A 25,853-nucleotide genomic window follows, 5' to 3' on the forward strand; every position below is an offset into this window, starting at 1 on the left:
CTTGTTCTAGGAATAATCGTAAATACGAGTTTCCCACTCATAAGTTGCACATGAACGAAACCTCAAGTCGTAATTACGACTGGGAAACGCAGAGATAATTTTGATACCCGAGTTTTTGAGATGGGAGGAGTCCTAAACTTTAAATATGGCGGAGGAGAGTAACCTACAGTTTCTGTAGTGAATGACAGGTTTTATAAATTTTTCTAAATAGAGCTAATTGTTAGCGTTTACCGTTTTGATCATATTCATTTATGTATATCAGCAACTATTTGATGCATGTTTTAAATTTTTACACCGTAAAAATAGCTTGTATTTGACCAAATTTCCATTATCGTCAGCAAGCTGAGTCATATTTTTTATGGTGTCAAAATAAAAGTTCCTCATGAAATATATATGAATGAACGTTTTTTTTTCTGACAACAAAGCGCTTGAACGCACGAAGTGGTAAGTAGATTAATTCCGATAGCACATGAAGGCAGCATTACTCCAGACACTCTGTCTTTTTCTCTTTTTTCCCAGGCAAAATATAACACAAATTAGCGCTACAGCTTGTTTTTGCTTGTGCAGCACAATTTTAATTTCGCGCTCTCCAGATGAGACAAGGTGACGCGTATTGATGACTATTGCCCTTTCAAGCTGTCAATCCTGAGTGAAGTCCTAAAAGAAGTATATAGTACAGTTGACACAGAAGACAGTTGAAGTTGCACAGTCTGTATTGGCATCTTTACTGGGGTCATGTTGTAAAGTCAGACATTCAACAATGGTAAAGGACAGAAAAAATCGTTGTGAGGTTTACGCCCTCTACGATTCGGAAAGAAAAAAAAAATCAATGACATCAAGATTTATTTATTTTTTCTTCTAATCAGCCTGCCAGTCTTGCAATGTGCTTTGAGAATTGTTTATAACATAAAATAATTTAGGCAATTGAACCCTTAATGCTTAAACATTCGCAAATAAAGGTGAGCAACTGGGCTCTGACTCAGAGCTGTGGAAATGATTGTATTGTGTGAATGTCGATCGTGCGGGTGGATTGGTTTATGGGAGGGGTTACGATTCAATGCAGTACCCGTGACTCGTAATGTAAGACTAAAGTCACGCCCCGGGTGAGAGACAGGTGTCCGGGCTGGGGGCACATGCCGTAACTGAGTCCTTTTCAGCGGGGCGGCGGAGCCTAGTCTTGTCCTTGTCCCAGATGGCATTTGGGTGTGAGCTGAGCGCTCACCGGGGGCAACTTTACGACGGAGCGGGAGAGTGTTCGCCAGTCTCTCCATCGTGCAGAATGATTTCGGCTGTCGTAAGGACTTTTCCTTCAGGAGCACGTAGAGGGGATCAGGGTGTTGCGCAGGGGATCATTTGTGACTGATCAGCGTGATCTAACGGAAGACTCCAGGGTTGTTATGGCTTCCAGCGCTGGGAAAATGAACCAGCCACCCGGCGATGATTGTAATGGGACCGCTATTGCTGACGTTTCCAATGTGGAGCAGGAAATGTATGATTATCAAATGCACACGAAAATGTGCAAGAAAATAGCGCAGCTGACAAAGGTAAGCACAGCACTTATCGAACTAGACGGCGATACCGCTATAAGGTCCCTGGTGTTACTGTCTATCTAACGTTTACCGCAGTGATGCATGTTTATATGTGGTACATAGGCTAGCTATATGAATATGTGTTACAAATAATTAAGAAAATAAGGACGACCTACTCCAGTCTACTGCGCACATTTTAAGCAAAAAAATTCTATGTAAAGGCACTACAATAACGACAGTATGGTCTGTAAATATTTATTATTTATATATCAGTGTTTATGTAGCCTGACCCACTGGCATATCTTCACTGAGGAAGGAATGCAACAGGGTTTAATGTACTGGCATCAGTGACTTTCCATCACAGGTGATGCAGAGGCAGCCAGAAGGCAATCCAAGTCACGAATACGAATACATTGTCTTCAGATGGATGGTCGAAAACGTTTTAAATGTGTATTCACAGAGTTAATAGCTAGGTCATACATACAGACCACTAAAGTTTACACATCAAATGGGTCTTGTCTAGCTAATAATGTGACCCATGGTGCAAACTGGAAACAAGCAAAAGAAGTGTGCAGCAATTGTCATGTTTAGATGTGTGTGCTAAGAAAAACCCCATTCACTAGCAACTGTTTGTATCCAGTTGTCATGTATTCATGGTTTTGTTATCTCTAGTAACATGCTTTGGGTAAATGTGATAGACTGTTTGAGCTGGGTGAAGGCAATGGCAGCCTACTGCTGTAGCTCAGTTTAAAAGAAAGTTTAACCTCATAGGTTTCAGTTTTTTAGTATGTATCATAATTGTTACTATTAAGATGCTTAAGCAGCTTTTTTTCTTGTAATAAACAGAACCCTGTACAGTACCATGGTAGTATCATGGTATTCTTTGAAGTACCTTGGAGTGCTATGTAAATACAGTAGTACATTAATATAATAATCATTTAGTACCATGGTACCACCACAGTACTTTATGTAAGAATCCTTGCAAGTTTTTGATCATCTTTACAAGGGCCAAACTCATATTTTCTATTGGGCAGAATGTACACACAGTGGATCTGAATGCATTTGACACATTTATTTAGACATGTAAATTAGGGCTGTGCGATATGTAAAAAATATTTTTTTGCGATAATTGCCTTAAAAATATCGCGATATCGGATTACATCGTCAACCCCCCTGCTGAGGGTCGGTGAATATTTTTGCTTTATTGATTTTGCTTTAAAAATGTAATTCATTTATTGAAACACGAAAAACATAAGCAAAAGACAAATTCAAATTGCACGTTAAACTAAATGAAAAAAGCAATAAAACGAAGAAGTGATCAAAAAATCTTATTTAACCACCTCCCCAAATCCAAACATTTTCCATCTCCAACGGCTCCATTTGCATCACGGAATCTGCAATGCATGCCAACCGCAAGGAAATAAAGCGAATTAAACAGCACCTCCCGAGATGATCGGAGATAATTTTCAGCATTCTCATAGACAACATTATTCTTGCAAACAGTTTTCAGACGATTGAAACAGAGAAAAAAGAGTGAAAACACTTTACATGAGCTTGTTCTGCGACACAGGCTTGCGCTGCACACCTCTGAACAAACAGCGAATCTGACACAAGCACTGACGGCTTTTCTTTTGTCTGTTCTTAAAAATATAATAAAGTGTTTCTTCAAGTGCATGTCTTTGTGACTAACAGCATTTCTTGTCATGTGTCACTCCGAGACAGGTTGCCCGCCTGTTGCGGGTAGATGAGCAAAATGGCCCGCGCATGAATTACATTTGGACGAGGAACTTGCGAACTGGATTCAGCCTCGTCGGATTTGGCGGGTGGCGGGTGCTAGTTTCACACCCTGGCCACTGTTTAATATATTTGCCACCTTCCCAGATCCATGGTTTTGTCATTTCTCGATATCGTCGATCATCATCTGTTCGTAATCAGCATCGGGATCTTTATAAGACATCGTCGATATCCGATTACATCGTCCTTTCACCCAGCCCTAATGTAAATAGGCTTCTTGAGTTCTTAAAAGGTGCTACTGTGAAAGTCTCTACGATGCTTTGGCTCCAACTCCAACTTGGCTCTGCCTGGGTGGGTGCTGTTAGTGTAGGTATAATAGACTTCAAATGGACAGTCCAGAAGAGTCTTCAAGTCAAGAGGAAGGGCAGCCCAGGGGGAGCTGAGGTAGAGGTCTGCACGGGCATTTGCCAGTACCCGAGACCGCGTGACCCGACTGTAATTGTATAATTTTAAGCCCAAACCTGGAATCGCTCACTCTCTTTATAATTTCTTTTCAAAGCAATAATTTTGCAACAGCACATTAAACATATACTGTTTTAACAAGGCACAGCAGCCCCTTAGCACAGAGCAAAAGGGGAAAAAACATTTGGCTTACCGTTTATCAGGTGCTGAAATGTTGCCGGGTGAAGAACAATCTTGAATCATGTGTAACAAATGACATGTTGTGATTGCTTGTTTTGATTATTGGGGGGCTCACTCCTCTCCATCCACCTGGAATCTACGCCCCTGCATGAAGTTCTCTTTGCAACCTGAACTTCTTCAGAATGTTGAATATTTGGGACAGCTGCATTAAAAAGAGCTAGACACAGCACAACGAATGAAACAGAATGCAGGTGTCTCGAGATGCATTTAAAAAAAAAAATTTTTTAACTTGACCTATCTAAAAATGCGGCGGTCCTGCTAAAGATGCTGAAAAACAGCAAGACGCAGCACAACGGACAAAGATGCCCATCCAGCACATGTTTACATAGAAATTTTGTTGAAAAACAATGCAAATGCACACATAAAACACATTCAGTGTGAACAGCACCTAACTCGTCTGTTTGCGTGTATAAAACCCAAGCACCGATCATCAAAATAGTGTCTAATTGAATGAATAAAACTTGAAAAAAAGAACAATTACTTTTCTTTTCAACATATCATTGCATTTTTTTTTTTTTTTATCAAGTGTTTTTTTTTTTTTTACTCCGTTAATGAAGTGCTTAAAAAAAGATCCTTACAGCATAATACAAAATACAAAATTGGTCTTATTTTTGTCAAATAAAGTGCTACACAACAGAGCATCACATTATAAATTGATACAAAATCTTCTGTTTAGTACAACAGCACTCTTGCTTGTGTGATATTGCTTAAATATATAATAACTATTATTATTATAATAGTAAATACTGCATTGTTCTATACAGTAGTTTGTATGCAGTATATTTCTGTCACGATTTCTTAATTCTCCCGTCGAGCTTTTATTTTGAATCAAACTTTTATTTTGACATTAAGGCATTTCCGTTCTGTTTTTTACTGTAGTTTCACACCTCTGGTTAAGACGGTGGTCCAGTGTGATTATTAAAGCGCAAAATGCTGCGATTTAATTATATGTAAATATATAGTCTGCAGTAAATGTGTGCTCTCTTCTGTCATTTACTACATCAAGCACAGCGCACAATGCTCATAAAATGTAGGGTTTTGATAAGTCTGTTTTCAGCTTATAAGCTGAACTTTTCATGTGTGTGCTGAAGCGCGCAGCACATTCAGAATGTATTAATTAAATTAAATTGGCGGTTTAATAATCACACAGTTTAATGATCACACTAGGACATATCACTATTTTAATTTGATTAATTGTCAATTTCAGTGTAAAAGGAGTAGCGCATGCGCTCTTAAATGTGTGAGCATTTGAAAGCAGTCTTGTGTCAGTCAGGCAGCGCACAGGGACCAAATTGAGTCGGTGCTCGGTACTACTGGTACTGCAGAAACACTGGTATCATAACATCTTTTTTATTTTAGTATCGACTTGGTACTAAAATGTGTTAAAATGTGTCAGAAAGCATTTTGCAATGTCAATGTTGTAAAAATGTGGTAAATAGCGAAACATTTCCTGTATAAACATTACTGTGTAGGCATATAAAGGCATATTCACTCACTCAGCACTTTATTAGGAATACTATGGTCCTAATAAAGTGCCAGATGTGGTCTTCTGCTGTTATAGCCCATGTGCCTCAAGGTTCGACGGTTGTGCATTCTGAGATGCTATTCTGCTCTCTACAATTTTACAGAGTGGTTATCTGAATTACTGTCGCCTTTCTGTCAGCTCGAACCAGTCTGGCCATTCTCGGTTGACCTCTTTGAATAAACTCTAGAGTAAAGTCTAGAGAATGTTGTGCATGAAAATCCCAGGAGATCAACAGTTACAGAAATACTCAAACCAGCCCGTCTGGTACCAGCAATCATGCCACGGTCGAAATCACTAAGATCACATTTTTCCCCATTCTGATGGTTGATGTGAATATTAACTGAAGCTCCTGGCCTGTATCTGCATGGTTTTATGCATTGCACTGCTGCCACATTGGCTAGATAATCCCATGAATAAGCAGGTGTACAGGTGTTCCTAATAAAGTGCTCAGTGAGTGTATATCGTTATCAACCAAAACTTTCAAGAATATTGTGAAGATTTTTTGCCTATATTGCCCACCCCTACCGAACCTGACCTGAACCCAATGTTACACTTGAAACACTGAAGTTTGAGTCGGGTAGCAGACCTCTAAGCTGAGGTGGGAACACATGTTGCAAGTTTGAATCTTGGTGGTAAATATGTGAACTGGACAGTTATCAGGATACCCCTCCTGCCCACACATTATGCCCTTGAAACAAGGCACTTAACCCCAGGTTACTGCATTTAGAATACTGTAAGCAACTTTGGAACACACAAAATGTAATGCATATAAGAACAAAATTAAAGTTCATTAAGAAGTCAAAACATTTTCAAGGAAGCAAACACACTGAAATGCACTTTCCCCCATATTTTGGACTTTGGGAACAATAGAGTCTTGGAATTTCAGTAGTGCATTTTTTACACCTTGATGCTGCAGGATAATGTGTACACAATTGTAAAGGTTTCACCAGGAAGGAAGCGGGAAGCGGGTTGGCAGTCCAGGTAAATCAGCTTTTATTCAGCGTTCAGCTTCACAGACAAAGTATAAGCTTTTCAGCTTTATGTAACAAAGAGCAGGCTTTTCAGCTTCACGGAACACTAAACAGGTTCTCAGACACAGACGTGGCTTTCAGCTACACCAACTCTCCCTCTCTCACTGGCGTTCTCAACGGCCTTTTTAAGCCCATCTCTGTCGTCACTGTAATGAGAAACAGGTGTTACGCATCATTAATCACCAGGTGATGGTCCTTACCGCTTCCTCTCTCCCCAGTGACAGACACACGACCACATCCCGCTCCACATACCCCCACCGCCCGACTCAGGCCCAGGCAACGTCCGGCCTGCCAACTCCACCCCACCATTCCTGGAGAGGAAATCAGCCACAACCATCTGTGGCCCCGGCCTGTGGACCACCTTAAATTTGAAGGGCTGAAGTGCCAAGTACCAACGAGTGATCTGCGCATTGGGATCCTTCATGCGGTGGAGCCACTGAAGCGGGGCGTGATCCGAGTGGAGGATGAAGGCCCGCCTCAGCAGGTAGTAGCGGAGGGTTTGGACCGCCCACTTGATGGCAAGGCACTCTTTCCCGATGGTGCTGTACTTAGTCTCCCTCAAAGAGAGCTTACGACTAATGTACAGCATGGGGCGCTCCACCCCCTCCACCTCCTGCGAGAGCACGGCCCCCAACCCCCTCTCTGATGCATCCATCTGTAAAATAAAGGGGAGAGAGAAGTTAGGAGCATGTAAAAGCGGCCCGCCACAGAGTGCATATTTCACTCTCGTGAAAGCCTGTTGGCACGGCTCCGTCCACTGGACCGGATCTGGTGCCCCTTTTTAGTGAGATCAGTCAAGGGGCTGGTGACATCAGAGAAATTAGGAACAAACCTTCTGTAATAGCCAGCCAGCCCCATGAACTGCCTCCCCTCCTTTTTGGACTTGGGACGTGGGCAGGCCATTATCGCTGCGGTCTTATCAATTTGGGGACGTACCTGCCCATGACCCAAGTGGAACCCCAGACACTGTACTTCCACCGCCCAATTGCGCACTTTTTTTTGCCGTGAGCCCCGCCTGCCTCAGCGACCTCAGGACGGCTCTCAGATGCTGCAAATGCCTCTGCCAGTCATTACTGTATATTATGATATCATCTAAGTAGGCAGCAGCATATGCAGCATGTGGCCGGAGGATCTTATCCATGAGGCGCTGGAACGTGGCGGGAGCCCCGAACAAACCGAACGGAAGAGTGACGTATTGGTGTAATCCGAACTGTGTGGAAAAGGCAGTTTTTTCTCGGGATAATGGAGTTAAGGGGATCTGCCAATATCCCTTAGTTAAATCTAATGTCGAATAAAATTAAGCCGCACCCAACCAATCGAGCAGTTCGTCAATTCGGGGCATTGGGTACGTGTCAAATTTAGACACCGTGTTGACTTTCCGGTAATCAACACAGAACCGGACTGACCCATCACTCTTCGGTACAAGAACAACCGGGCTCGCCCAATTGCTGTGCGATTCTTCTATTACTCCCATCTCAAGCATTGCCTCTAAGTCGTCCCGAATCACCTTTTTCTTGTGTTTGGGTACGCGATATGGCCGATTATGCACTAGGACTCCCAGTGGGGTCTCGATATGGTGTTGTATGAGGTTAGTCCGACTGGGAAGAGGAGAGAACACGTCGGCAAACTCTTTTTGCAACCGGACCACCTCCGTGAGCTGGTACGGTGAGAGGTGGTTTCCACAGGGGACCGGGGCGAATGGATCGGCTTTGAACGTCACCTCTGGCCCGTGCTCCGCCCTCTTGGGGTGGCCGGTGGATTCACCAACTGACATTCACGGCATGCCGTACACCATCTGCGCACATCCCCGCGAATGCCTGGCCAATAAAAGCGGGCCATTAAACGGTGTAGTGTTCTTTCTGGTCCTAAGTGACCCGCCATAGGATTGTGGTGAGCCGCCTGGAAAAGTGTTTCCCGACGGCTCCTCGGGACTCATAGCTGGGTAGTATTTTCATGGGTTTGAGTGTTCTGCATCACTCGATACAACCGGTCCCTAATAATTGAAAAGTACGGGTGTGTGAGGGCGACGTCCGTCTGGAGCTGCTGGTCATCGATTACTCTCACTTGGCCAAAGGCGTGCCTAAGGGTTTCGTCACGCAACTGCTCTAGAGGGAAGTCCCCCTCCTGGAATCCACGGAGGGCGGGAACACCGGAGGATTCCCCTCCTGCATCTTTCTGAAGCTGAGCAGACGCGGACGGCCCCGGCTCCGTCTCCCCAGCCATCGCGTCACACATCACACACCGTGTTTTTGGTTTGCAGGACACATCCACACATAAGGCTTTCAATAATCTTTTAAACCCCGGCCAATTTGTTCCCAAAATCAGCAGATGGGTGAGGCGGGAATTAACCGCGGCCTCCACTCTATGTTTTACACCCCGGAATTGAATAACAGTGGTCACTACTGGGTATTCGTGAACATCCCCGTGCACATACCTCATCAACACCTTGTGATTTGTACCCAAAGCCCCGTCATGAACCAAGCTGTGGTGGATAGAGGTTTGATTGCAACCCGAATCCAACAGGGCTTGGTATGTACGCCCCTTAACCCTTACCGGTATGCGATACATCCCAGCTCAATCGGGGGCAGCCTGTGGCATGTCGGGGACCTGGATCCACGTCCCCACTTCCATCACCGGGCACCGGTCCTGGACATGTCCCAGCTCCCTGCAACTCCAACAGACTGGCCCAGTCTCCCCGGCTGCACCTGTGGCGGTGGAGACATCCCCCTGGGAAGAACGACGGAGAGGGGTAGGGGAGGGGTTTGGCGCGTAGTGCAGCCCGCGGAAGCGGGGCGCCGGTTTGGGTAAATCCTCCCCCCGTTTCCAGGGGGCGGGAACAGGTCGAGAGGGTGGAGAGGGAGGGGCAGAGGGGGGAGTAAGAGAGAGAGAGAGTGAGAGAGAGAGACTTGTACTGCTCGCCGCTTCGGGGTAGGCCACCATGTGGGCTTCGGCCAGCTGGACGGCGTCATCCACCGACGTGGGGTGATGACACTGGACCCATTCCGCAGTCTTCTTTGGCAGACGAACGGTCAGCTGCTCCAGCACCATCAGCTCTATTATGTCCTCCACGGCACGCCCTTCCCTGGCTAGCACCCATTTTCGGCAGGCATCCGGGAGCTGCTGGGCAAATGCAAATGGGAGGCCGACTTCACTCCGCTGGCGATGTTGTTCGGGGGTGCGGCCCACCTGTTGCAGGACAGCGGTCTTCAGTTTCACATAGTCCAGGCGGTCCATAGCTGGCAGTTGTTGTGCCGCAAGTTGGGCCTCTCCGGAAAGCAGCGGTAGCAAGTGGAGGGCTTGAGGTCAGCCGGAGGCGGTGGCTGAGTGCTCAAAGAGGCCCAGGAACGCCTCTGGGTCATCCTGAGGGCCCATCTTTGTCAGGAGAAGCTGCGGCTTCATCGCTGCCTCCGGGGTCGTGGTGGAGGATCCGTCTGGAGCTAACCAGCTCCGTAGAGCCTGCCGATCCTCGGACTGGGCCCGGAGGAGCTCCTGGAAACGATGCTCCTGGGTGAGCAGGGCTTGGTGATGGGTCTCCTGGATGCTAGTCAGGGTGCGGATGACTTCGCTCAGCGGTGAGGTGTCCATAGCAACCAGTCTTCTTCCTTCAAATTACCGGGTTTCGGCACCAGTGTAAAGGTTTCACCAGGAAGGAAGTGGGTTGGCAGTCCAGGTAAATCAGCTTTTATTCAGCGTTCAGCTTCACAGACAAAGTATAGGCTTCTCAGCTTCACGTAACACTAAACAGGTTCTCAGACACAGACGTGGCTTTCAGCTACACGCAACTCTCCCTGGCGTTCTCAGCGGCCTTTTTAAGCCCATCTCCGTCTTCACTGTAACGAGAAACAGGTGTTACGCATCATTAATTACCAGGTGATGGTCCTTACCGCTTCCTCTCTCCCCAGTGACAGACACACGACCACGTCCCGCTCCACAACAATGTAAAAAATGATTATCCTCTAAGCTAACTATCAAGTTTAACCATGAAAATATAGAGGTTAAAGGCTGTAATAGCCATTTACACAATACTGTCATTTGTGTCTATAAAGGAGGGTGAAGAGAGTGTGTATCAAGTTTTATGGACCTTAGTCAGGGAAGACACCACATTTAATTTGATGCAAATGAAAACGAAGCTCTGAGGCATAGATAGGTTGTACTGTCTAAGGTATTAATTCAACACAAATTTTTACAACACATTTTCCAGAGTTGTTTTTTTTTTTTTTTACTTTAATTTTTTTGGAAAGGTATTTTTTTCAGTGTTTCATGAGTATTGAAACCTATTGCAACCTTTGAAGATATATTGACTATATTTTCCCTCTTTACCTCAGTCTTGTTTTCATTCTCATCAAATTATATATGGTGTCTACCCTGACGAAGGTCCACTGGGGTTAAAGAAGAACATATAAGCACTGTCATTGAAAAAAGTAGGTCAGGGCTTGAAATTCAAACCCATCACACTGGGTATGTGAGCTAGAGTATCAATAGCTGTGTAGAATCCCTCTCTCTATCGTCATGTAAACATACATGCACATGTATCAATAAATAACATTCAAGCGCAATACTATTTCCCCCCAGATTGAGATTCTGTAGAAAACCTGGTTACACACAGTAGCTGAACGGCCATGTTTAATTGACTTTTCAGAAGTGTTTCACTCACTCTCTTCCACACGCACGCACGCACGCACACACACACACACACGTTGGTGTGGCTATCCTTATGAGGACTCTCCATAGAGAGAGAGAGACACATGCAAACTCAGGTTTCACTAGGCATATCAGAAATGAATGTTATATTCAGTTTAACTGTGTACTCAGTCATTTTTTGTTTATGTTGTGCTGGTGAATATTGAAGTCGTCTTGGACTTACACTGACACCTAGGGGCATGGATGCAGCATCATTTAAAAGCAATAGTTTTCTGTTAACGATGCCATTGTTGAAATGCACTATTCACAGTCAGCCATGATTCATTTACTCAATGAATAAAAGTGTCCAATATCTAGGGTTGCCAACTGTCCAGGATTTTTTGGGATTGTCCTGGTTTTTGTACATGTGCACTGCAAAAATTACATTCCATTTCGGGACTCAAATGTCCCGGAATTTGAAGATTTTTCTAACGCAATCACATAAGGAGAAGAAACTGATCAAACATGCTCTCCTAAACCCATATTTATATGAAGCATTTCAAAAGTCTGATTCATTTTTAGTGATTATCTAAATGTCTTGTGTTTCACTGAAACAAAAAAATCACTGTCAGTGTGTTTCGCGTGACATCAGGATGTGTCAATGATGACACAGTTTTCACTTTTATTTATCACTTAGAATATTATCCCCAATGTTTATGTACATTTATTTGATTTCCTTTGTTTTCCTTTCCTTAAGCAAAGAATGCAGAACATGTTTAGTATGGAGTCATAAGATGTAGCGATCTGTAACAGAACCATAAACTCAAGTAAACTGCTTAGGAACAGAATAAGTAAATAATAAGTTAATAAAAATGAAGTTATTGTTTTAACTAAATTATTTGTTGTTTCAAACAATGAGTAAACAGTCATGAAAATATGTTATGATTAGCAGTACTTTTTTCAGTCATTGATTGGTTGTCCAGGAATTTGACATGGCCAAGGTGGCAACCCTACCAATAATAGGGCAGTTACTGCGATATTGTGATTAATCTAGTAGATTTTGGTGGTCATGTAATAATAAAATTGTGGCCTCTGGGGACCCTCTCCATGTAGGAAAAAAAAGCTTTTATAAGGTTACTGACTAGACTGGAGTCTTCATCTCAAGCAAGTTGTCATACATTTAAAGGCATACGTTTACATGCCTCGTCCCCTGCAAGATGTTTATCATTTAAAAAAACATAAAAATGGCATTTTGTGTTTTATTTATACTGAAAAAAAAATATTTTGTTGTGAAGTAAATATAGCAGAAAATATTTAGTACTTTCTAAATTGAATAAGTTAAAGCGTGAACTTGAAAATATTAAGTTCTATATTTGTACTCAAATCAAACATGTAAAAATGAATGTTCTAGCTTATAAGTAAATATTATTTATGATTGTTAATTATCTTTACAATGCGCCATCATGTATCAATCCTAAAGTAGAAAACCTTGTCATATTTATTTTCTAATTTGAGTGAATTTCACAGGTAAATGAAATGAGTACATTTTATTAACTTTAGAAGCTGGTGTTCCCAGCATGCACCAGGCTTGAATAATTAATAAGCTTGCGTGGTTTAACTGTTTGCAAGTTGATTTACACCGCTTTTATTGTTGATTTTGTTGTTATGTTTGGTAACTTCTTGTTTTGTGAAGTCTGAAGTTCATTTTCTACTCAAAATTATCTGTTCATGATCAAAAAAATTATCTGTTGATTGTTACCGTCATCGTGTTTTGTGCACCAACTGTTCAGGTCTGCGTGGATGATTTGTGTGAATTATTTTGCCTTGTGGGATATGTAAATATCTTTTATCTGTTCTATTTTTTTTTTTTTTATAAATTCTGGAAGGGGTGTGCAAACTTATGAAAAAAGGGTATGCAAACTCAATTGTATGTTTAAAACTTACTATTCATTTCTTTTGGAGTAAAAACATTTTATAATCAGGTAAAAATTAGTGAGTGCAACATTAACTTGGACGAATGGAAAGAGAGATAGACACTGGTACTTCAGCACTTTCTATTTAAAATAGTGCTGTCAGTAGATTAAATTTTTTACATCACGATTAATCGCATAATTTTTTTGTAGCCAATCGCCATTAATCACAGATTTTGAAAGTGCTGAAATTTGACAGTATACTGTATATACTTCTTTTCCTGTCAAAATGCATTTATTTCCATCTTAGGAAAAAAAAAATAACCAATATGTAACAATATAGTGTTTTATTAACATTTTTCAAATAAAGAGTATAAAGTTAGAAATGCACTAAAAAAGCAACAATTTAAGTAACATTAAACATTTCCCAAAGTTTAATTGGGAGGTCGACTAATTGAAAGAACTAGTCTCCCCATAGATTGCATTTTTATTGCAATGGGCATTAAATCTCTTAAACTCTTAAATCCTCTACATATTAATCAGCTGGTAGACTGTGGCTATCCGCGTTGCTACAGCAATCATGAAGCTGCGTTCAGAATTTGCATCAGCGTCAAGCGGCGCTTTAAACTCCACATGAAAAGCACACTCATTCTGCTTTTTGGTGATAGTTAAGACTTGACGTGCATCTGCGGTTATTAGAATGCGCCTTACATAGGCTGAAAAATATTTGATTTCTATCACAAGTCCCATCTGGGCTTGTTTTGTTTATCAAATAGTGTTAAGAGGTCCTTTCTCCATAATTTTATCATTGACACGGAAGCACTGTTGTGTGTAGGTTGTGAAGTGTGCATCAGTGTAATGACTCCAAGCGGACACATTAAAAAGGTTCTGCCCTTCCAACCAGTGTTTCTGCTGGTTTATGCTGTATTAACAGTAAATGCTTTAATCGCGATTAAGAAAAATTGACCATGGCAGGGCGGAGGGCGGGGCCGGGTCGTGATTCCGCACACCCGGCCCCTAATTGGGCTGATTAGCCCGAGAGGGTTAAAGGCCGACTGGAGATGGCAGTGCGGCAGAGAGAGAGTTACGGACAGCTGTCTGACACCTGTGTGTGTTCGTCTTTTTGGTTCAGTTTTTCATTAAATATTATTTATATTGTCAAGCCGGTTCTCGCCGCCTCCTTTCCATTGATGTGTTACATTGACACTTTAAACTTTTTTAATTAATTGCATGCATTAACGTGTTAATTCTGACAGCTCTCTTTTTATCTGCTTTTTTCTCTGACCTAATATTCCATCTCCACCAGTCTTTTCCACACTATGTGCACTTTAAGTTATGTGTGGTATCGTTCTATATAGCCATAAAGCTAGCAGCCATTTCTGTCTCCCAGATACACTATATTGCCAAAAGTATTCGCTCACCCATCCAAATAATTGAATTCAGGTGTTCCAATCACTTCCATGGCCACAGGTGTATAAAATGAAGCACCTAGGAATGCAGACTGCTTCTACAAACATTCGTGAAAGAATGGGCCGCTCTCAGGAGCTCAGTGAATTCCAGCGTGGTACTGTGATAGGATGCCACCTGTGCAACAAGTCCAGTCGTGAAATTTCCTCGCTACTAAATATTCCACAGTCAACTGTCAGTGGTATTATAACAAAGTGGAAGCGATTGGGAATGACAGCAACTCAACCACGAAGTGGTAGGCCACGTAAAATGACAGAGCGGGGTCAGCGGATGCTGAGGCGCATAGTGCACAGAGGTCGCCAACTTTCTGCAGAGTCAATCGCTACAGACCTCCAAAGTTCATGTGGCCTTCAGATTAGCTCAAGAACAGTGCGTAGAGAGCTTCATGGAATGGGTTTCCATGGCCGAGCAGCTGCATCCAAGCCATACATCACCAAGTGCAATGCAAAGCGTCGGATGCAGTGGTGTAAAGCACACCGTCACTGGACTCTAGAGCAGTGGAGACGCGTTCTCTGGAGTGATGAATCACGCTTCTCCATCTGGCAATCTGATGGACGAGTCTGGGTTTGACGGTTGCCAGGAGAACGGTACTTGTCTGACTGCATTGTGCCAGCTGTGAAGTTTGGTGGAGGGGGAATTATGGTGTGGGGTTGTTTTTCAGGAGCTGGGCTTGGCCCCTTAGTTCCAGTGAAAGGAACTCTGAATGCTTCAGCATACCAAGAGATTTTGGACAATTCCATGCTCCCAACTTTGTGGGAACAATTTGGGGATGGCCCCTTCCTGTTCCAACATGACTGCGCACCAGTGCACAAAGCAAGGTCCATAAAGACATGGATGAGTGAGTTTGGTGTGGAAGAACTTGACTGGCCTGCACAGAGTCCTGACCTCAACCCGATAGAGCACCTTTGGGATGAATTAGAGCGAAGACTGCGAGCCAGGCCTTCTCGTCCAACATCAGTGTCTGACCTCACAAATGCGCTTCTGGAAGAATGGTCAGAAATTCCCATAAACACACTCCTAAACCTTGTGGAAAGCCTTCCCAGAAGAGTTGAAGCTGTTATAGCTGCAAAGGGTGGGACGACGTCATATTAAACCCTATGGATTAAGAATGGGATGTCACTTAAGTTCATATGCGTCTAAAGGCAGATGAGCGAATACTTTTGGCAATATAGTGTATATGACATTACTTTCCCTTTTATTCTGTGCACCATAAAACATGAGAGTTCATGTTCAAGGACTGAGAAAGAGAGAGGGAAAATAGAAAGAGGAGACAGACTGAGAGAGAAGGCATATTGCTTATAGAAACACTGTGGGGGATGAGAAAAGAGTTATAGCGGGTGAGTGAAGAGAAGGAGAGAGTGAGTTGCTGGCAGTTTATCATACGGAATGCCCAACTCTGCTGTGGTGGCGATTAACAACAGACAGACAGGCGTCACGGTAATACACGAGCCGCTGGAGGGATGAGTGAGACGTCGGGAATCTGATGACACCCCAGGCATGGTGCCTTATGGCTAGGACACATTGATGGAGAGCCAAAGTGATGTAATATTAGGACTCTCTCATATGCCTACACACTTAAATACACTTTCAATTTACTGTATGACCCTCACAAACTAAACAGCATTTAAAATATACTATATGGCCAAAAGTATGTGGACACCCCTTCTTAATGAACAGGTCTGGCTATTTCAGCTACACGTATTACTAACAGGGTTAAAAAATATCAAGCATACAGACATGCAATCTCCTTAAATAAACATTTTCAGTAGAAAGGGGTGTAGTAAAGATCTCAGTGACTTGACTGGATAGCACAAAGCCCAGACCTTATCCCTACTGAAAATCCCTTTGGGATTAATTGAAATGTCGATTGTGATCATTGGCCAACATCAGTGCTTGACTTTACTGATGCTCTTGTGTATGAATGGGAGCAAACCCCCACAGCCAGGTTTCAACATGTAGTGGTAAGCCTGGACCCACTTTATATTAGGTGTCTTTAACTACTATGTACTTAAGCATTTGATACAATGTACTCATTATGTACATAAGTGTTGTTGCTTTTCACTTACATTTAAAGTACCTGCATTTAATTACATCTGTAGTTACACTGTAAACCTTACCCCTAACCCTACACCAACCCTTTCCCTAAACCCTAAACCTACCCGTACCTCAACCTCGGTAGCAGCAAATGTGAATCTTGTGAGAATTTTGCAGAAAAACATGTAGTTACACAATAATTACATAATATTTTTTGTATTTTAATGTTAGTACATAGTAGTTAAAGACACCTAATATAAAGTGGGACCGAAAGCCTTTCCAGAAAAGTGGAAGCTGTTATCAGAATCAGAATGAGCTTTATTGCCAAATATGCTTACACATACAAGGCATTTGTCTTGGTGACAGAAGCTTTCAGTGCACAGACAATAAAACAAGAAAGAGAAAATTAAAAATTTGAATAAAAATAAAAAGCTCATAGAAAATATAAGTATATATAGAAATATACGATAAGACAAAATATATATAAGTATTGCTTAAATGGGGCAATTTTAACTGTTCATGAGATGGATAGCCTGAGGGAAAAAACTGTTCTTGTGCCTGATGGTTCTGGTGCTCAGTGCTCTGTAGCACCAGCCAGAAGGCAACAGTTCAGAAAGGTAGTGGGCTGGGTGAGTGGGGTCCAGAGTGATTTCCCAGCCCTTTGCCTCATTCAGGAAGTGTACAGTTCTTGAAGGGAGGGCAGGGGGCAACTAAAAATCTGCTCAGCAGTCCGAACTGTCCTTTGTAGTCTTCTGATGTCCGATTTCGAAGCTGAACCAAACCAGACAGTTATTGAAGTGTAGAGGACAAACTCAGTGACTGCTGAGTAGAACTGTATCAGCAGCGCCTGTGGCAGGTTGAACTTCCTCAACTGGCGAAGGAAGTACAACCTCTGCTGGGCCTTTTTCACAATGGAGTCAGTGTGGGTCTCCCACTTCAGGTCCTGCGAGATGGTAGAACCCAGGAACATGAATGACTCCACTGCTGCCACAGTGCTGTTCAGAATGTTGAATGGGGTCAGTGTTGGGGTGTTCCTCCTAAAGTCCACTATCATCTACACTGTTTTGAGCATGTTCAGCTCCAGGTTGTTTTGACTGCACCAGACAGCCAGCTGTTCAACCTCCCTTCTGTATGTAGACTCATCGTCATCCTGGATGAGGCCGGTGACAATAGTGTCATCTGCAAACTTCAGGAGCTTGACAGAGGGGTCCTTGGTGGTGCAGTCATTTGTGTACAGGGAGAAAAGTAGTGGGAGAGCACACATCCCTGGGGGTCACCAGTGCTGATCGTACAGGTGCTGGAAGTTAATTTCCCCAGTCTCACTAACTGCTGCCTATCTGTCAGAAAGCTGGTGATCCACTGACAGATAGAGGTGGGAACAGAGAGTTGGTTTAATTTAGTCTGGAGAATAGCTGGGATGATAGTGTTGAAAGCTGAACTGAAGTCCATAAAAAGGATCCTTGCATATGTCCCTGGTCTGTCCAGATGTTGCAGGATATGATGCAATCCCATGTTGACTGCATCATCCACAGGCCTGTTTGCTCGATAAGCAAATTGAAGGGGATCCAGAAAGGGTCCACTGATGTCCTTCAGGTTGGCCAACACCAGTCTCTCAAAAGACTTCATGATCACAGACGTCAGAACGACAGATCTGTAGTCATTAAGTCCTGTGATTTTGGGTTTCTTTGGGACAGGGATGATGGTGGAGCATTTGAAGCAGCAGGTAACTTCACACTGCTCCAGTGATCTGTTGAAGATCTGTATGAAGATGGGGGCCAACTGGTCTGCACAGGATTTTAGACAAGTGGGTGAAACACGTCTGGGCCCTGTGGTTTCCTTGTCTTTTGTTTCCGGATGCCCCACACATCCTCTTCACATATCTTTTTTGTAATTAACATTTTTATTGATTCATATGCACATGACAGTGGAAAAAACTCAACACATATATAAAGAATCAACATTTTACATTTAAACCCTACTAATACAATCCAACCCTGACCTCTAATGAACACCCCTGTGGTCCCACATAACACACACACAATCCAAAAAAAAAAAAAAAAAAAAAAATATAAAATAAAAATAAAAATATTATATATATACACTGATAAATAAATAAAATAATAATAAACATACATGATTAAACTAAACTACACTCTCCACATCCCCTCCCCGAGAGTCCCCCCAAAAAACTAAATATTTGCCCCATTTTTTAGCAAATAAGTCCCTAAACCCCAGCCTTCTACTTACCGCCTCTTCAAATGCAGCTACCATCCCCATTTCCACACACCACTTTGAAAAAGAGGGTGCTCCATTTGACTTCCAACCCCTTAAAATTACTTGCCTGCCGATCATGAGACTGGTTAGAACCCAATTCTTTATGTGATTATCCCCTAAATGCATGACCACCCCATCACCCAAAATACAGAGTCTGGGACAAAGCAAAACCTGAGTGTTCAAAACATCACACAAATACCTCTGAACCCTCAACCAAAACTCCTGGATCTTAACACACCCTCAAAAGACATGGGTAGTGTCTCCAGCTTCTGATTGGCATCGCTAGCAAGTGGGTGTGTCTTTAAGACCAAGCCTATATAATCTAGAGGGGGGTCCAATAAAATCTATGTAAAATCTTAAATTGCATAAGGCGAACCTTTGCATCTCTAGATACAGACTTGACATTTTTAAGAATCTTAGTCCACACTCCATCCTCCAATACTAATTTCAAATCTTTTTCCCATACTCTCTTGAGAGAAGTCAAGGCTCCATCCCCCAGACTCTGAATTAGTAGGGAGTAATACACTGATGCTTCATGGCCTTTTCCAAAAGCGGTAATCACCTCTCCCAAAGCACCTGCCGCTTTAGGGGGGTGCGTGCCACTCCCAAAAATAGTGCAGAGTAGGTGGCGAAGCTGTAAATACTTATAAAACTGAGATCTGGGAATGCCAAAATGTTGAACCAAATTTTCAAAAGATCTCAATACACCACCCTCATATAGGTCACCAAGTGCATTAACCCCTCTCACAATCCAATCTGACCAACAAAAAGGGGACTTATTAATACATAGTTTAGGGTTCAGCCATATGCTCGAGGCTGCGTTTAAATAAATATCCGAATTAAACACTCTGGACACTTTTGTCCATATCAAGTGCAAATGCAAAATATCGGGGTGCAACTTAACCTCTCCGGCTAGTTTGATCGAAAGGCTTTGCAGTGGCGAGATAGGGGCAAGAACTTCCTTTTCAATACAAAACCAGGGAGGGGCTCTCTCAGGTGTAAGCGACCAATGAGCCAAATGTCTAAGACCGAACGCATAATAATAAAACAAAATCTTGGGTAGGCCTAACCCACCATTGTCAATTGGCCTATGTAACTTATTGAAATTTAACCTGGGGCGCTTTCAATTCCAAATAAAGGACTTCGCTATGCTATCAAATTGCTTGAAATAAGAGAGGGGGACATCTACAGGGAGAGACTGAAGCAGGTAGTTGAATTTTGGAATACAATTCATTTTAACAACATTAACCTTCCCAATCATCGATAAATGTAATGAAGCCCACCTGCCCACATCGCTCGAAAAACTTTTTATAAAAGGGTCAAAATTAACTCTAACTAAATCAGACAAATTTGCTGGGAATAAAATCCCCAAATTCTTAATGCCCTGTTTGGGCCACCGGAAGGCTGGAAAGCCATTTCTGGGCAGTATGCTGTCAGCGCCAAAGCTTCGGATTTAGACCAATTGAATTTGTATCCTGAGAACTTGGAAAAGGAATTAATAATTCTGTGGAGGCAAGGCATAGATCTAGTAGGTTCAGAGACAAATAATAAAATATCATCTGCGTAAAGCAGAAGTTTATGCGCCACGCCTCCCGCTGTCACCCCTGGAAAATCATCCTCCTTTCTTATCGCGGCTGCTAATGGTTCCAGGGCAAGACAGAACAATAATGGGGAAAGAGGGCAACCCTGACGGGTGCCCCTATCCAGAGTAAAATAATCTGAAATTAATCCATTTGTTTGTACCGCTGCTACAGGGTGTTTATAAAGTAACTTAATCCAACCAATACATGTACTCCTGAACCCATACATTTCCAAAATCTTAAAAAGATAATCCCATTCTACCATATCAAATGCCTTTTCGGCGTCAAGTGAGATGGCAGCGACCGGAGATTGTTCATTCGCCACTGACCACATGATATTGATGATACACCTAATGATATCAGAAGAGTTACGGCCCAGAATAAACCCCACCTGATCTATATGTATAAGAGATGTCATAACTTAACTTAATTGGTTAGCCAAAATGTTTGACAATATTTTTACATCTAGTTGGATCAGGGAGATTGGACGGTAACTTTTACACTCGCTTGGATCTTTGTCCTTTTTAAGAATCAGACTGATCCGGGCTTGTGTCATGGTTGGTGGAAGCTTTCTATTCTTTAATGATTCAGTATAAACTTCTAACAAAAGTGGAGCCAGTTCTGTAGTATAGGATCTATAAAATTCTGTGGCAAATCCATCTGGCCTCGGAGCCTTGCCAGTAGGTAGGGACTTAATTACCTCGTCAAGCTCCTCCAAGGTTATCTCAGAATCAAGAGAGTTTTTTTGCTCAATCGTCAGTTTAGGAAGATCTAATGGTTCCACAAAGTTTCTAATATCTTCATCAGTAGACGAAGGCGTGGAACTAAAAAGATCAATATAGAATTCTTTAAAGGCGTTATTAATATCAATGGCTGAGGTAAATATTTCACCACCAGCAGATTTCACTGAGGGAATGGTAGAAAAAGACTCTCTCTGCTTTATATATCTAGCCAAAAGCTTCCCTGCTTTGTCCCCCGACTCAAAGTATGACTGTCTTGCCCTGAATAACCAAAACTCCACTTTCTGCGACAAAATAGTATTATATCTATATTTCAATCGGGTCAATTCTCTGAGGCCATCAGCTGACATACGGCGCTTCAGCTCTGCCTCGGCACTTTTAATATTTCCTTCCAACTCCACAAGTTCTCGTGTTTTGGATTTTTTGGTGAATGAGGCATACTGTATGATCCGACCCCTAAATACCGCCTTAAGTGCCTCCCAAGCCACACCCACAGAGGATACTGAGGACCAGTTGGTCTCCATATAAACACTGATTTCAGTCTTTAACATTTGTTGGAAATCAGGATTTTGCAGAAGGGATACATTAAGGCGCCAACTATATGATTTCTTTTTCTCTATATGTGGCATCACCTCTAAACTCACCAGGGCATGATCTGAGACTAAAATGTTTCCAATTGAGCAATCAACAACAGATGAAATGAGGGATTTGGATATAAAAAAAAAATCTATTCTAGAATAAATCTTATGGACTGATGAAAAAAATTTATAGTTCCTACCGGATGGGTTCAAATGTCTCTAAATATCCGAAAGACCAAGATTTTTGCTATGCTATCAAATTGCTTGAAATAAGAGAGGGGGACATCTACAGTGAGAGACTGAAGCAGGTAGTTGAATTTTGGAATACAATTCATTTTAATAACATTAACCTTCCCAATCATCGATAAATGTAATGAAGCCCACCTGCCCACATCGCTCGAAAACCTTTTTATTAAAGGGTCAAAATTAACTAACTAAATGCTTAATCGTCAGTTTAGGAAGATCTAATGGTTCCACAAAGTTTCTAATATCTTCATCAGTAGACGAAGGCGTGGAACTAAAAAGATCAATATAGAATTCTTTAAAGGCGTTATTAATATCAATGGCTGAGGTAAATATTTCACCACCAGCAGATTTCACTGAGGGAATGGTAGAAAAAGACTCTCTCTACTTTATATATCTAGCCAAAAGCTTCCCTGCTTTGTCACCCGACTCAAAGTATTTCATCAGCTGACATACGGCGCTTCAGCTCTGCCTCGGCACTTTTAATATTTCCTTCCAACTCCACAAGTTCTCGTATGATCTGTATGATCCGACCCCTAAGTACCGCCTTAAGTGCCTCCCAAGCCATGCCCACAGAGGATACTGAGGACCAGTTGGTCTCCATATATGTGGCATCACCTCTAAACTCACCAGGGCATGACAACAGATGAAATGAGGGATTTGTATATCAAAAAAATATATATTCTAGAATAAATCTTATGGACTGATAAAAAAAAATGTATAGTCCCTACTGGATGGGTTCAAAAGTCTCCAAATATCCGAAAGACCAAGATTTTTACACATCCTGTGAAGCGTCAATGTTGCTCTAGGGGGTTTACCCACATTTGCTTCACTGATCAAGGACTGAATCCATCAAAAGATTAAAGTCTCCTCCCAATATTATATCATAAGGGGTGCCAGCGGCTTGCAACATCCCTTCAAGATCATAAAAAAAGCCCTGATCATCGGCGTTAGGTGCATAAATATTAGCCAAAATCAACCTTTGCCCTTGAATTTAACATTCAATAATGAATAAAACAATAATTACTCTTCCTAATTTATCTTTAGTCTGTTTGAGAGATTTGAATTGTAGATGTTTATTAAACAATATAATGACTCCCTTGCTCTTACTTGAGCCAGCACTAAAGAAAACGTCCACAAATGAACAAAACAAACAGAAAAAACAAAAACGTGCACATTAACCCCGTGCACGAAAGCGCCAACCAGCGTCAATCCCTTTAAACTCAAAAGGTCCATGAACGCCCACGAGCACCCACGACAACTTTGCCATCGGATTGCACAATTTTGCCTCACAAATTTGTGAAGCAAAATTACATAACAGAAAATACTTTGTAAAATAAACCCAGTCAATAGGAAGAATGAACACAAAGAATGTGTAGATTCATTCACAGAACTGTCTCAAAGGTGTGATCTTCCACAAAACAAATTCCAGCTGATATAAAACCGTTCAGATTCCTCGGTCAGACAAACGAATGTTCCGTGAGCCAGCTGTTATGAGTTTAGCGGATGACGTAATCATTCCAATGTCCCGTAAAAAAACTAAAAACAAACTACAGCCAGCAGGAGGAATAAGCACGCAGAACGAACAGATTAATCCACAGCTGTTCCAAAGGAGTGTTATTCAATAGAACAAGCTCCAGCCGCTAGGCGGAGCCAACACAAAAAGAAACAAAACCGGCATCCCGGTTCCCCGGATGGTCGAATCAATTCACTCGGAGGCCGTATAAACATATATACCATGACTTACACAATCCGTCAGCTTTATAAAAGACATCCTTTGTGTGAGCATGTAGATATTTTGCGGTCATCCGTAGTGTCCACTCTCAAACTGGCAGGGAACTTCAATGCAAAAGTTTCTTTAAGGAAAAGTGTTATTCACAAAACAAGCTCCAGCCGCTCGGCGGAGCCAACGCAAAAAAACCTACGCTTCTTCAAGAGTAAGTACAGCGAGTTGACCCACTCACATGAGAAACATCCAATGGTTTACTCAGACATTGATTCTATAAAAGACATTGCTTGATTGGGACATATAAATACTTTGCGACCGACCTTTGTTTCTATTCTCAGTTTGGCTGGAAACATCAGAGCAAACGAGATCTTTTTCTGACGTAAGAGTTTCTTACATTCCTTGAACCGATCACATTTCTCTCTTGTCGAGTTTGCAAAGTCCGGGAACAAGAAAATATTATAGTTCTTCCAAGAAAGCTTCCCTTTGCTCCTTGCCTGGCGCAACACAAGATCTTTATCGGATGATCTCAGAAATCTGGCCAGGATTGATTGGGGCCTGTCTCCCTCAGCAAATCTGTGACCTGGGACTCTGTGAGCTCGCTCGATTTCCAGCTTGTGGCCTGTTATGACGAGCAGACTCGGGAAAAACTCGTCTAGGAATTTCACCATATCTCTGCCCTCCTCAATCCGAAGATTCCAGATTCGTTTCTCAACATCTGACACTCTTGTAACTAACCCAGAGAATTTTATTTCCATCGCCGTAATCGAGCGACGTATTACAGCGAGATCCTCCAAGTCAGCAAGAACCTTCATCAACATCACCGACATGTTGGACAACTGACGCTGGATCTCCTCTCCCGCCGCGCCATCCAAATCGAGTCCCCGGTCTGTAAGCCTGTCGGGGCTTTCATCCTGAACACGTAAGTGTCTTTTAATGTCTCCAGAGCCCGAGGATTTTGACTTTTTTGCCATGTTTTGCATCAAAGAGCAATTGTGTAACTGGGTTTATCAAATTCACCAGATTATAACATGAAAATAATTGAAAATTTAGCAAAGTGCGCAGAGCTCGTCGCTCACACGTCTGCTTCTTGCATGGCATCACGTGACCCCCTCTTCACATATCTTAAGTGCAGGTTGAGTAGCAAAAGGGGGGAGGAGGGTGGTTGCGGGAGGTGTTGATGTTTGTGTGAAGCTGTTATAGCAGCAAAGGGAAGACCAACTATATATGAATGCCCATGGTTTTGAAATTATATGTTCAACAAACACATATTGGTGTGGTGTTTGGGTGTCCTCATACTTCTGGCCATACATCACACTTCTGGCGTACATTCGAACAGCAGCACTCAACCAATCACAAGCACACATAAATGATTGAAACTTAGACAAGATACAAATACAGTTTTTAGCAAACATCTGCAGTGTAAACACACTCACACATACAAGATTAACTGCAGCTCAATAACTGCAGGCTGAGAGTATATCATTGATCCTGATAAGAGAGGTGGAGGATTTAATCAGTTTGCTGTTTGCAAAGGGCTATGAAGATAGAAACAACATTAACATACACACTTGTGCTTCCAAGTGAATTAATTGTCTGTGTTGTCCCTCCACTATGACACTCTTTTTACAACATTTGTGGGTGTGTGTTTTATGTATAGGTCATATATTCTTTAAACACTAAGAATGAGGAGCAAGAGGCAACTCTGCAATCACTAAGGCGTGTTGCCACAGAGATGCAGGGCAGCCTCCAGCCAACCACAAGCCAGGATGATGAAGATGAGGAGTCAGCATTTATTCTGAGGACACGCCTTCTAGAGCTGCAGGCCACAGTAGAGGAGGTAAAAGTGTGTGGTCACATAGTGTGGAAATTAGCATGGGATCAGATATTATATCAATATCTGGGTAACAATGTCATATTGCAAAAATGTACATTTCTTATTTAGTGAATGAAATGGATATTTACAACTGATGTATTGCGTTATATGTTGTAATAATTTATGGCAGTGGTTCTCAAACGTTTGACGCAAAAGCTCCCTATTGTCCAAGACAATATTTAAGGGCCCTCGCCCCCAAATAGGCATAGATATTTCATCTGATAATTCTACTGTAATGATGAAAAAGCTGCTTGTTTTCAAAGTTGTTGTAGGGAGTAGTTGAA

General features: G+C 42.3%; 1 protein-coding gene across 1 annotated transcript in view; it reads left to right on the forward strand.

Moving 5' to 3' along the window:
* The first annotated feature begins 1,104 nt into the window (after nucleotides 1-1,104).
* LOC127443629 (protein FAM184B-like) overlaps nucleotides 1,105-25,853 on the forward strand; it is a 61,646-nt gene continuing 36,897 nt past the window's right edge. Inside the window, exons 1-2 of the mRNA XM_051702342.1 lie at nucleotides 1,105-1,544; nucleotides 25,354-25,533. Coding sequence (XP_051558302.1) covers nucleotides 1,398-1,544; nucleotides 25,354-25,533 — 327 coding nt within the window. The 5' untranslated portion in view covers nucleotides 1,105-1,397. The remainder of the gene's footprint in view (nucleotides 1,545-25,353; nucleotides 25,534-25,853) is intronic.

This window comes from Myxocyprinus asiaticus, chromosome 7 (genome assembly GCF_019703515.2).
Source record: "Myxocyprinus asiaticus isolate MX2 ecotype Aquarium Trade chromosome 7, UBuf_Myxa_2, whole genome shotgun sequence".
In the NCBI taxonomy this organism is placed as follows: domain Eukaryota; kingdom Metazoa; phylum Chordata; class Actinopteri; order Cypriniformes; family Catostomidae; genus Myxocyprinus; species Myxocyprinus asiaticus.